This window comes from Marmota marmota, unplaced genomic scaffold (genome assembly GCF_001458135.2).
Source record: "Marmota marmota marmota unplaced genomic scaffold, marMar, whole genome shotgun sequence".
Lineage (NCBI taxonomy): Eukaryota > Metazoa > Chordata > Mammalia > Rodentia > Sciuridae > Marmota > Marmota marmota.
Genome location: NW_025999894.1, coordinates 6,058,733 through 6,070,613, shown reverse-complemented (window position 1 = coordinate 6,070,613; position 11,881 = coordinate 6,058,733). Strand labels below are relative to the sequence as shown.

General features: G+C 53.6%; 1 protein-coding gene across 2 annotated transcripts in view; it reads left to right on the top strand.

Moving 5' to 3' along the window:
- Nucleotides 1-9,243, top strand: part of Cpsf4l (cleavage and polyadenylation specific factor 4 like) — a 17,928-nt gene extending 8,685 nt beyond the window's left edge. The window contains exons 3-7 of one of the 2 annotated variants that reach the window (XM_048795728.1): nucleotides 3,083-3,207; nucleotides 3,567-3,617; nucleotides 5,228-5,380; nucleotides 7,853-7,948; nucleotides 8,569-9,243. In XM_048795728.1, the coding sequence (XP_048651685.1) occupies nucleotides 3,105-3,207; nucleotides 3,567-3,617; nucleotides 5,228-5,380; nucleotides 7,853-7,948; nucleotides 8,569-8,834 (669 nt within the window). In that variant the 5' untranslated portion in view covers nucleotides 3,083-3,104 and the 3' untranslated portion in view covers nucleotides 8,835-9,243. Of the gene's footprint in view, nucleotides 1-2,899; nucleotides 3,208-3,566; nucleotides 3,618-5,227; nucleotides 5,381-7,852; nucleotides 7,949-8,568 lie in introns of those variants that run through there. The other variant, XM_048795725.1, reaches the window with a different exon arrangement.
- Nucleotides 9,244-11,881: the final 2,638 nt, after the last annotated feature.

The window sequence follows — 11,881 nt, the reverse complement described above, 5'->3', positions numbered from 1 at the left end:
CCCCCCCCCCCGCCCATCTCAGTGATATATCTCTGTCACCCAAGTCCTCCAGTGTCTATTTGTTCAACTGTGGATGGGGTGAGGTCTCCTGAAATTAAATTTCCAAGTAGGAAGTTGTGTTAATTTCCTGTGGCTGCTGTAACAAACGACCCCAAACTGGATAGCTTAAAACAACAAAATTTTAGGCTGGGTGCAGTGGGGTACGCCTCTAGCCCCAGCTAATTGGGAGGCTGAGAGGCAGGAGGATGGCAAGTTTGAGGCCAGACTTGATAACTTAGCAAGACTCTGTCTGAGAAAAATAGAATAATAATAAAAAGGGCCGAGAAGCTAGCTCAGTGGTAAACCACCGCTGGGTTCAATCCCCCGGACCTCAAAGGAAACCAAGCCCAGAGATGTATTTCTCTCACACTCTGGAGGCCAAAACTCCCAAATCAAGGTGCCACGAGAAAAGGACAACAGGTGCCGCAGGGCTGGCTCCCTCTGAAGGAGCCTCCGACCCTGTTCCTGTCTCTCCAGCACGTGGGGTGGCGCCAGGAAAGCCTTGGCTCTCTGGGGCGGGTGGACGGCCCCAGTCTCCCCTGTCTTCACGCAGCCCAATCAGTGTCTCTTCAGTACTGGTGTCTCAAGTGTCCCTCTCTCTCTCACATGTCGCCCGTTACCCAGTTTAGAGCTCGACCTCTTCCAGGATGATCTCATTTGGAGATGCTTAACTCAATGGCACCTGCGAGGACCCTCTAGACAAGATCCCCTTCACAGGAACCAGGGGCTACTTAGGATTGAGATGTTTGGGGGGGCAAACAGTTCAATTCACTACAGAAGGGATTTGATTGATTGACTGATTGTGCTGGGGACTGAACTCAGGGGTGGTTTACGACTGAGCTACATCCACAGACCTTCTTGTTTGTGTATTTTTTCTTTAATTTTGAGATCGGATCTAAGTTGCCAAGGCTGGCCTCAAACTTGTGATCCTTCTGCCTCAGCCTCCTTAGTAGCTGGGATTGTAAGCGTGTGCTACTGCACCCAGCCAGAAGGCAAACTCCATGAACACAAACTACCCTCATTCTTGTGCCCAGTTAAAGAAGAATCACTGGGAGAGTGAACCCAGCTATGTGGGATCCACCCCGTGCCTTCTGCTGGCCAGGACATGGGGTGCAGGGAGCCCAGGTGAAGGAGGAAAGCTGGGGGCTCTGGTTCCTGCTCATCTCCAACTAAGACCGACCGCTTTCAGGCCAGGGTATCAGAAATCACCTCGAACCATATCTCCAGGGCTCAGATGTTAATTTCTTTTTTTACTCTTTATTTTAATTTGTATTATATTTTATTTGTTATAGGTTTTATGATCTAATCTTTTCATTTTTATTGGTGCTTTATAATTATACATAATAGTGGGATTCACTGTTATGTGTTCACACGTGTACACACACAGAATATAATTTGGTCAGTATTATTCCATAGTATCTCCCCTGCTTTTTTTTTTTTTAATATTAGTTGTTGTTGGACCTTTATTTATTTAGGTGTGGTGCTGAGAATCGAACCCAGGGCCTCACATGTGCTACGTAAGTGCTCCACCACTGAGCCACGACCAGCCCCCAGTCCTTTTTATTTTGAGACATGGTCTAACCAAGTTTTCCAGGATGGCCTCAAATATGCAATCCTCCTGCCTCAGCTTCCCAAGTAGCTGAGATGACAGGCGTGCCATACTGCCTGGCCTTTTTTTTAAGCCATGCCCCAAGCTGCCTGGCCGCCAGCCTTTCCCTTGGTCTGTTGGGTGTGTTCTCAGAGCTCTGTGCCCCCTTCTTGTCAGAGCCTCGGTGGGCTGGATGGAGCCTCCACACCAACCTCCCAGACCCGCTGAGGCCCTGACTGCCGCCCCTTCCTCCCTCTGCTGAGACCGCTTTCCACCCCGTTGTCTGATTGTGTGGCTCCTTGTTGTGTCCACGCTGGATGGAGCCACCTGAGGCTGGACACACCTCCCTCCAGGACAGAGATGTGCAGGGATGCGGGTGGAAGGCCTCGTCAGGAGACCTGGATTCGAGCTGTCATTCCGTGTGCCCTTGGCCTCCCCTGAACTGCCTGTCCTGCCAGGCTGCTGCGAGCCTCTCGTGGAGGCTCATGTTGACAGGTAAATGTCCTCTCAGGTCCCATCAACGCACAGAATGAGGCCAAGAAAAGCGAAGGCTTCCATCCTGGGCCCTCTCATCCCTACCCTCAACCTCTCACCCGCTGTCGTCCAGGGTGGCCCCAGCGCATGGAAACCCTGGGATCACATCCCGCCCCTCCCAGNCCCTGGGCTCCTGAGGCCACTCTTGGGCGTCTCCCTTTGGAAGAACAAACCTCGCCTCGGGGTGGGGGTGTAATAATAATAATAAAACAACATTTGCATAGGGATTTCGTTTACAAAGCACTTTCTCAGGGGTGGGAGGCCCTGTGGGGGCCGAGGAATCCTGGCGGGGAGGCGGCCCTGGCTTTGGGTTGGTTCCACCCTCCAGCCCAGCCTGCAGAGTGCGGGGTAAACAAAGCCCTATTCATCCAACTGTTTCCGATCCCCTGGCCTACGTTCCTTTCTCCCTCTCCCATGGAGAATTCACTTAGGGCTTGTCACTCAGGATAGAAAAGGGGCATCAGGAGTCCCAGAGGGAGGGGTGACTGGCACCCTGTGGGGCCTGTGCCCTCTGGCTCCACGCTCTGAATCAGAACACCTCCGCTGCGGTTGGCTTGGGCAACTCTCTGCTGCCCACGTTTGTGTCTTCATGTGCACGGTGTCAGCCCAGGTTTGTGGTGTCTGCAAATGCTGTGTGCATTGGATGACATGCAGAGATAAGCAGGTGCGGGTCTTTGCTAATCCCTTCCCACCTGAGTGGGAAGTGAGACTAAGGGACACAGTATAGGGCCCTGGGGCCACTGCACCTGCAGGGGTGGGAGGGCTGAGGCAGCCGGGTCCCCCTCCTGTACCACCCGGCTAGAGATCACTGGCAGTTAGCTGCCAACCGGCATCCTTGGAGTGGGGGGCGCACCAGGCCCTGGCCCCTTAAGGGCTGATGAGCTATATAGGGTCCACCTGTAGGGCCCTCGCAACCTGCAGCAGGCCCAGCAGGAGACAGAAGATGGAGGAGGTCATAGCCGGGTTGGAGCGCCTCACCTTCACCTTCGAGCAGGATGTGGAGCTGCAGAGAGGCACTGGGCTCCTGCCTTTCCAGGGCATGGACAGTGAGTGAGGGCAGCCCCTCTCTGCAGGACTCTGCTCAGCTCCCTCACGGCGGGGCCCCTTAGCTCTGACTCTGGGTAACCCGTTTTCCAGATTGAGAGAGGCAGAGAGGTGACTCCACAGGAGGGCCCTGGCCTCCCAGTCTTTCAGGCTGGTCTGAGGCCCCTCCATCTCCTGTTTCAGAGCTGGGGGTTTAAGTTGAGGCTTGGAGGCTGGTCTGGAGGCTTCCAAAGGGCTAGAACTTGAGGGCTCACAGGCTCGAGCCTAGGGGCCGTTTAGGTGGCCCTCGGTGGCGGAGAGGGTGAAGGTCCCCACGCCCACAGCTGCAGGTAAGCTGTCTTCTCCTTTCCCTTCCCCCCAGAGTCGGCCTCAGCCATGTGCGTCTTCTTCGCTAAAGGGGTCTGTGGGAAAGGTGAGCTGGGGCAGGTCTGGGTTGGGCAGGAGCGGGGGCGAGCGGGGCCACACTGGGCTTGGTGGGGGCTCTGCCTGGTGGGGTAGGAAGTCCACTGTGCCCCATGGGGTGGAGAAACTGGGAGAGGGCAGAATTTGGTCTTTTTTTTTTTTTGGTGCTGGGGATTGAACCCAGGGCCTTGTGCACACTACCAATTGCGCTACATTCCCAGGCCCAGAATTTGGTCTTATAGTAGGCCAGCCACAAGTGCGTGGGTAAACCAAGCAGCCTGCGGGCTCCTGCATTTGTGTCAGGGTGTCCAGGGCTACCTGGAAGGGCTCTCCCTTCTTCCTGCCTGTGTGGGTGTTCCTGGGCTTCTGCCTGGGTGTCCAGGAGGCTCAGGCCTCCTTGTTCTCTCCTTCTAGCAAGGACAGTGCCATCCTCTCCCTCCAAGTCAGTGTAGAAACTGGTCAAGTGCCCCAACTACACCTGATGACTTCTGGTAGCTCTGGCCACCATCTTTGAAACGCTACAAAAATCAGCCACCACTTCTGTCCCACCCAGCCTGTGGATCAAGCCATGCCCACTTCCTTAGCCCCTCCCCCAAACGCAGCCTTCTGGGGAGGCCTGACTTGCCCACGGGGGCTCCTGACTCCTCTTCTGGTTCATGGGCCACTCTGAAGCTCTTCCCATAGAAACAAGCAGTTGCCCCCAAATCTTGCCTCCATTTTAAGGGTTCCCTGGCTTCCTGGAGTCTGCCTATTGATCTAGGCCAAGAAATTCTTCATGAATTGGACCTGTTTAGGGGATCCCTGTGATTCTGTCCTAGGAAGCTGGGAAGCTGGAGGGGCCCTGGCAGGGAGGCCCCAAAGCCATATTTGCTCACCTGCCTTGTTTGTGGCCCTGGACAGTGTGGGTTGAGAAGGGAAATGGGCTCACTGGTCACCCAGGCCTCTGTGGGTCCACCAAGGACTGAGTGACCAGTGGCTGGCAGTGACACCCTCTCTCCAAGAAATAAAGTGATTACTGTGGACTGTCAGACCAAGTATGTCAATGGCCAGGGGTGGAGGAAAGGGGACTTGAAGAGAACACCTTTCCTGTCCCCAAGATTCCTTCAGAGTTGGCCATGCATGAGGCTGGCCCTTCTTAGAGGGTTAGGAACCAGGGTGTCTTTCTGCCTGGGAGATGCCACCTTGGGAGGAAGATGAGGAAATAGATGTAACATTTCCAAAGTTGGCTCTTAAATGGCCACATTTTTCCAGAATCAGGAAGCTGAATGCGTTTTTCAGAGACGTGAGTTCAGTAGGCCCTCAATGAGGACTTGCTATGTGCCAGGGCGGGCTGGGTGTGGGCCTCCAGGGCTATTCTCTGGTAGAAGGAGAGGGGTTCATGTTGGGGTGTGAGGGAGGCAGCTGTCCCAGGCCTGGGGCTTCCCGAGGTTTGCCGCAGGAAGTGTGCCAGGCAGAGGCGTGAAGTGGGAACTGCGCTGTTCTAGTCCCTCCCAGGGTCCAGGTGGGATGCAGGAGGGCAGCTAGGGACAAGCCCCGCACCCCTTAGGGAATGCCTCGGAGGCTGAGGCGGGCCAGCTGTGGGCAGGTGGGAGCCTCGAAGTGGCACACTGGTGTCTGCAGGGAAGCTCTGCCCCTTCCGGCATGAGCAGGGTGAGAAGATGGTGGTGTGCAAGCACTGGCTGCGCGGCCTCTGCAAGAAGGGCGACCACTGCAGGTTCCTGCACCAGTACGACGTCACCAGGATGCCCAGGTGCTACTTCTACTCCAAGTTCGGTAATGCCTTGGCCTGGCTCAGCCCCCCACCCTGGAGGGTGATGGGGGTGGGGTGAGTGGGAAGGAAGTAGGTTGGGGGGCAGGGCACCCACAGGGGCCCGGTGTGTCCCAGGAGACCAGCCAGGGCTGTCTGAGCCCCAGGTGCGTCTGCTTCCCCACAGCCTCAGACAACTGCAGCCTGCCACCTGCCCTTGCCTGCCCTCACCTGTCCCCACCCAAGGGGACAGCGGCATTATTTCCCTCCCCAGTCCTGCCTGGCTAATGCACACCCAGGCTGACTGGGAGTAAGTCTCTAGGGAGCCATCCCCGACCAGGACTCCCCAAGCAGAGGCACAGTCACGGTGCTTACCACACCCACAGGCACCGCACCGTCGCCCTCTCTCAACCAGCTTGTGACTTCCAGCTCTTACTTTAGAAGAGAAACAAAACAAAACAAAAAACCTTTGTGTTACTTCCATAAATGGAAAACTAGCATGACGTGTAAGGAAATAAAAGGCAACCGTAAACATAAAGCCTGAGGTTCGGAAGTCTGGGCCCTGAAATTATCTTGCGTGGTCAGGCCTGCTCCAGCATCTCACCTTCCTCCTGGCCTCAGTCCTTCTTTGGTCATCGAAGGGCTCTTTAGGGGGAAACCGCAGCCCCCTCCATCAGCCTGCTTCAGAGCCTGCCCTTCCCAGCAGCACCGTAGCTCAGTACTTTCCTGAGCAGGAAGATCATCCTTTAGGATGATCTAATTCAGTGGGTTTCAAACTGTGTTCCAAAGAGAGCGGCCAGCAGAGAGAGCTGTGTTGCGCACCCCTCGTTTAGGAGGCTCAGGGCCAGCTTCAGGCCACTTATGTGCGTAGCCATTCCCTGCAGGCTGATGGTAAGGCTCCTCCCAGGCCAGTATTCCACTCCCAGAAGGTGAGGGCCACCCAGTTCCCAAGGACTGCCTGCATATCATTCTGGAAAGACAGGAATTTATCTGGGAGTCTGGGTGCCCCTGGTCATTGCCTAAGGCTTTATCATTTTAAAATGTCACTTATGCATTCTCTCAATAATCCACGGTAGATTTCACTTGGGGATTAGACACTGTACTGTGCATGGAAACAGGAATAGGACCCAGTCCCTTTCTGCCCATCAATAACTAATTATAGGGAAGAGACATTTAAACTCATGACTGCTGTAAGTAATCTAGGGTTTTGTTCTTAGAGTAAATGAATATCTCTAATATTGTATCAGAGTAATTATCATTATTCTTGGGTATAAAGATTTTTAAAAATACTGCTAAGGGAGCGTGAGGGTCTAGGATATCCCAGGTCTTCCCAAACTCCTGGGACAAGTGACCCAGGTGGATTCTGAGAAGTCAAATGGAGACTGCGCTGCCGCTGCCACCTGCTGGCCATGCTCAGGATGCAGCATCATGAAAGACCACAGCATCCCCCAAACCCTTTTGTTTCCTTCTAGCAAATGTTGGCCAGACTTGGGGGTGAGGTCACTCCATGTCCTTAGCAGGTTGAAGCCCAGGATCAGCACTCTACCTGGTGATGTGCACTGACCATGGGCAAATAAGCCCCTCCTCACTGTGAAGAACCTGGGTGAAAATAGACATGCTTTGGCCCTCTGTGAGCACTGGTGTCCACCTTTGTGAAATGAGAGAGCCGGAGTCTAAAACTCTCCAGATTCAGGGGCACTCTCGTTTCTAGGTGAAATCTTGCTTCGCCCACTGTGTAAAACGGATCTCTTTGGAGCCGTCTGAAAATTGGAATAGACACTGTGAATGAAGTTCCCTTCAGCTCTGAAAAGCACTGGGTTGCAGTGTCCCCCCACCCCGCAGTGGTACATTGGGAGCATTTGCACATACATACTTGGAAGGAGGTGAGAATGGGTTGAATCTTCCTCCACAGATCTTCCTTCCTGAGCAAAGCCTCAGAGGGCTTTTACAGTGACTCCTGGACTTTTACAGTGCCTCAGGGCTGGTGGCTTTGAGGAGACAAATTAAAGGAGAGACCTGGTCCAATCTGCCCACAGGCTTGGTGGAAGCAGCACTCGGCTCTGGCTCTTGGCATTTCCACCCCAAGGAGCTGCCCCTGGCTCTGGAGGCAGCATAGGTTCCTTGGTGAAGGTGAAGAGAGGGCAATTTCTCCACCCAAAGTTCTTCTCGGGTCTCCTGCCACTTACCCCGCATCAACTCTTTCTCCCTCCCCGCTATTTCCTAAGTGCCTTCGGTCCCGGGCTCCTCTGGACCCCGGCCCTGCTCATCCCTCTGGATGTGTGTATTCACACCCATCCTGCTAAGCAGACCTTGTAGGATCCACTCTTCTTAGACTGCAGGAAGGATTAGGATTAGAAATATCTTGTCTTCAAACAGCTGCTGCTGACCAGTATATAAAGGCCAGCAGGCTTATGTGAGGGCCAAGGTCAGTGTGGCTGGCGAGGTGGGAGACCACGAGGACGAGCCTGCTTGTCCACCAGGAGTGCTGGAATTTTCAGGTGACTGCCACAACAAGGAGTGCACCTTCCTCCACGTGAAGCCAGCTTCCAAGTCCCAGGACTGCCCTTGGTATGACCAAGGCTTCTGCAGGGATGGTGAGGCCTTGAGGGACAGGGACACGGGATGGGGTCTGGGTTGGGCTCTCCACAGGGCAGGGGCCCGACCGCCCATGAGACAGCACTGCTGAAATCTCAGCAGAAGGCCCCCCAGTAGCTATCCCCCAGCTTGTGCTCCAGGGGAGGGACCCGCTGTGAAGTGCAGCCACAGGCTTCTTGGGGAAGGCTGACTGGGGTTCAATCCTACCTGCAGCACATTATTGGCTGCGAGACTTTGTACAAAGCAGTTTAGCCATGGAAAGCCTGGCACAGAAAGACTCTGTGTGTTCTTCTCACACCACTGGTCCACATCCCAGCCCTCAGCTGAAAAGTATGACCCACATCCATGTAATCCTAGAAGTCACAGCAACACTTCCCACCCTACCTATTTCAGGACTTGCCAGCTGACACCTGCCCCAACCCACACTGTGGTTCCTGTGCCCCATCTCAGGATGGCTGGAACTGAGTGCTTCGGGGCAGAACAGAAAGAACCAAATTTATGCATCCTGATCAAGTGGAGGAGTCTAGAACTGCACATACCCTTGCCTGGGAGCTGTTTTGTGTGTCTCTCCCCTCTGGCTAAAGCAGATCTTTCTGGCTGGTTTCTCTTTGCCCAGCAGGTCCCCGGTGTAAATACCGCCATGTCCCCCGGATAATGTGTCTCAACTATTTCATTGGCTTCTGCCCTGAAGGACCCAAGTGCCAATTTACCCAGTACGTAAGATCTCTTGATTTCCAACCACCCCCCAGAGTGCAGGCCTGGCTTTCTGGGTCTAGACCCTCGGTTCCTCCGCTGGCTGGCACCGGAAGATTAGACGCCTGGCAAGTGTCTACCTGCTGGGTTTTCTTGGCATTGCCACCCAACCCTGGAGGTCTCAGTGGCTGATGCGCTCTTGCACACCTTGCTAATGTGTGCTCTTGGCTGGGGACCGAAGTAGACCACGCTACACTGTTCTAGGAATGAGTACAACATTTATTGCCCATTCCCCCAGGCTCTGCAGTTCTCTCCCTTGCTCCCTGGCCAGGGTGAGGGACCCTTCCCTAGGGAGCCCTGAGATAGAATCTGCAGCAGGCTGGTGCAGGGAATGTGATGAGATGAGAGCAGATGGGAGGTTAGAGCAAGACTGTCATCTCTCCCTCTGTCCACTTCCTCCAGCCCCAAGATGAACCTCGAATTCAACCCGAGTTACACGAAGGTGAGCGTGGGCAGGCGGGGTGCCTGTGTCTCCCCCTCACTCTGCTCCCCAGTGCTGCCCTGTTTCAAGGGACCCTCACGCCCTCCTGTGATCGACGGGACCCAATCCTGTGGAAGGCACGTGTGGTCATGTATGAGGGGCACCTTCATGGGGTGGCTTCTCCCAGAACCTGCCGACCTCTAGATCCCCTGTGTTGGGTACACCACAGCCTGGGCTTTCCTCTTCCTTAGCTGGATAACTCAAGGGGGCTTTTTGTTACAGAAAATGGGGCCTGGCTCAGGACTTGGGGCCCAGAGTCAGTTTTCTGAATCAAGGCCATCCCTGATTCAGGAACGTGCCTGGTGTCTAGGGACACAGTCTCCATATTGATTCCAAGCGAGGGCACACACCCTGTCAAGGGTCGGCCAGCTCCAGCCTGTGGCCCCTGCCAGCCAGCTGCTGCTGCTTGTTCCACAGCTGGGAGTGTTTTTAAAGAAGGTTGGGGAAAAAACAAAAGAATATTTTGTGATGTGTGAAAATGATCATTTAGTGCCTGTGAGCGCTTCCACACTCACACACCGTCTCCTAGGGTTTGACTCTGGGGGTCCCCAGCAAAGAGGAGGAAGTCTCATTTCTGCATGAGGCAGTGTGGGAGGCGGGGCTGGCAGTTACTTGAACCAGGGGAGGTGGGGACAGAATGGCTTAATGCCGTCTCCCAGGAGGGAGTTCCTGTTCTCAGGGTTGGATTAGTTATGGGAAAGCACTTTGTTTCAAAGTGAGTCTGGCTTCCTCTCCAGCACGCCTGCTTGTCCTTCTACTTTCCTGCCATGTGTGGAACAGCACAAGGCCCTCTCCAAAGGCCAAGCAGACCTGGCCACCCGATCTTGAACTTCCAGCCTCTAGAATTGTGGGCTAAATAAGTTATCGATTCTCAGGTGTTCTGTTATAGCAGCAGGTAACAGCCTAAGGCAGAAATGTTTCCGTGTGCTCTCTGGCTGTTCTGGGGCTTACAGTGGGAAGGGGTTGCAGCAGAGACCTGATGGGCTGGGGTCTGAATGTGTACTATTTGGTCTATTGGAAGTTTGTTGACCCCTGGTTTAGGTGGCTGAATGTTGGACTGCCACCTAAGTTTAACAAGCAGGTGCAACTGGAGGCAGTTTCTGAGCTGTATGGGAAGGCAGCTTCCTGCCAGTTCTGAGCAAGACTCCTGACAGGAAACAGGACAGTCTGTGACAACTCTGGGGAATTGTAACACTGGGGAAGTACAATTTCTAACTTATCAAAGGCATGCTTTCTGCACTTAAAAGTGCAAATAAAGGCATTTGGAGACCTGGTTTGATATCAAATGCCAGCACCCTGGCCTGCGTGTAGTAGCTGTCTGCACACGGGGTCTCTGCAGTAGGTGTCTCCTAGTGACCTCACTCTCTCTGCAGCTTGTCAGGCCACGGGACTCAGCTCCTCCTGATTCTGGTGTGGAATCCCACAAGCCCCCTTCACCAACTCCGGGCTCAAAAGCAGGGCCTGTGCTACAGGTGAGTGAGGAGTGGACACGCGGGGCTGAAGCTCTGTTTTGCTGAGGGCCAGGAGGGGATGGCCAGTTAGCTGGAGAATGAGACTCCTTGTCTGCGACAGACATAAAGCCATATTGGGGCTTAGAATGTGAATCAAGAGAATGGGGGGCGAGGAATTGGTAAACCATGTTATGATGTGGAGTTTCGACAACTTCATCCTAGCTGCATCTCCCATCAGACACAACTATTTGTTTTAAAGGCCAATTTGTGCCAGGTATGGTGGCAAACACCTGTGATCCCAGCAACATGGGAAGCTCAGGTAGGAGGCTCACAAGTTGGGAGGCCAGCCTTGGCAACTTAGGGAGACCCTGTCAAAATTAAAAATAAAATGGGCTGGGGGTACAGCTCACTGTTAGCACCCCTGGGTTCAATTCCCACTACCAAAATAAATAAATAAATAAAAGGCTAAGCTGAACATCCTTTATAGTTTGCTGTCTATTCACCCACTCATTCTCTTTGTTATTTACACACACTGATTTCCTTAAGATTTGTAGGTCAGGGATAGAGTTTGGTATAGAAGGAAACACAGCAAGTTGGTTTTCTTTTTTGCCAACTTATCAGGCAGGAAAAAAAAAATCCTATTTTTTTGGAACAGCTTCTAAATTGTCCTGAGCTGTGTTCTACAAAGTTACGCCAAATGACAGGCAGGAGAGGAGGAACGCTGGCTTCCTTGTACACTTGACTTTATGGGCCTTTCGAAGTCCAGAGCCCCATTCTCTGTGGGTGCGCGGCTGGCCTTGACTTTGTCTTTTAGCCCTGGAATGAGATAAGCTTTATTCATGAGCAGAATTTATTCTTCAGAAAGCAGCCATCTCCTATGGTTCCCTGGGCAATTTAGGGTTTTTCTCTTGAGAGATGAATTTTCCAGATGTCATGCAATTCACTTTTTCTTTTTCTAGTGTCGGAAAACAGGCCACGCTGCCGTGGGATGCGGTGAGACTTGGCCACTAGGGACTCTGAAGAACCCGAGGCCTGGGGAACGGCAGATCCGGTGAAGGCACTCAAGAGCATGTGGTGGGATGCAGCTCATCACTTTTGGGGTGAGGCCAGCCCCAGCCTTGGGGCCGAGCCAGCCTGCCCTACGTGGGTGTGTGTCTTTCCATCCTGTGAACGAGCAGATAAAGCACCATGGCAGGACTGAGTATGTGCATGCGGAATCTAGAGCTCCCCTGAGCATGACTCTGCTC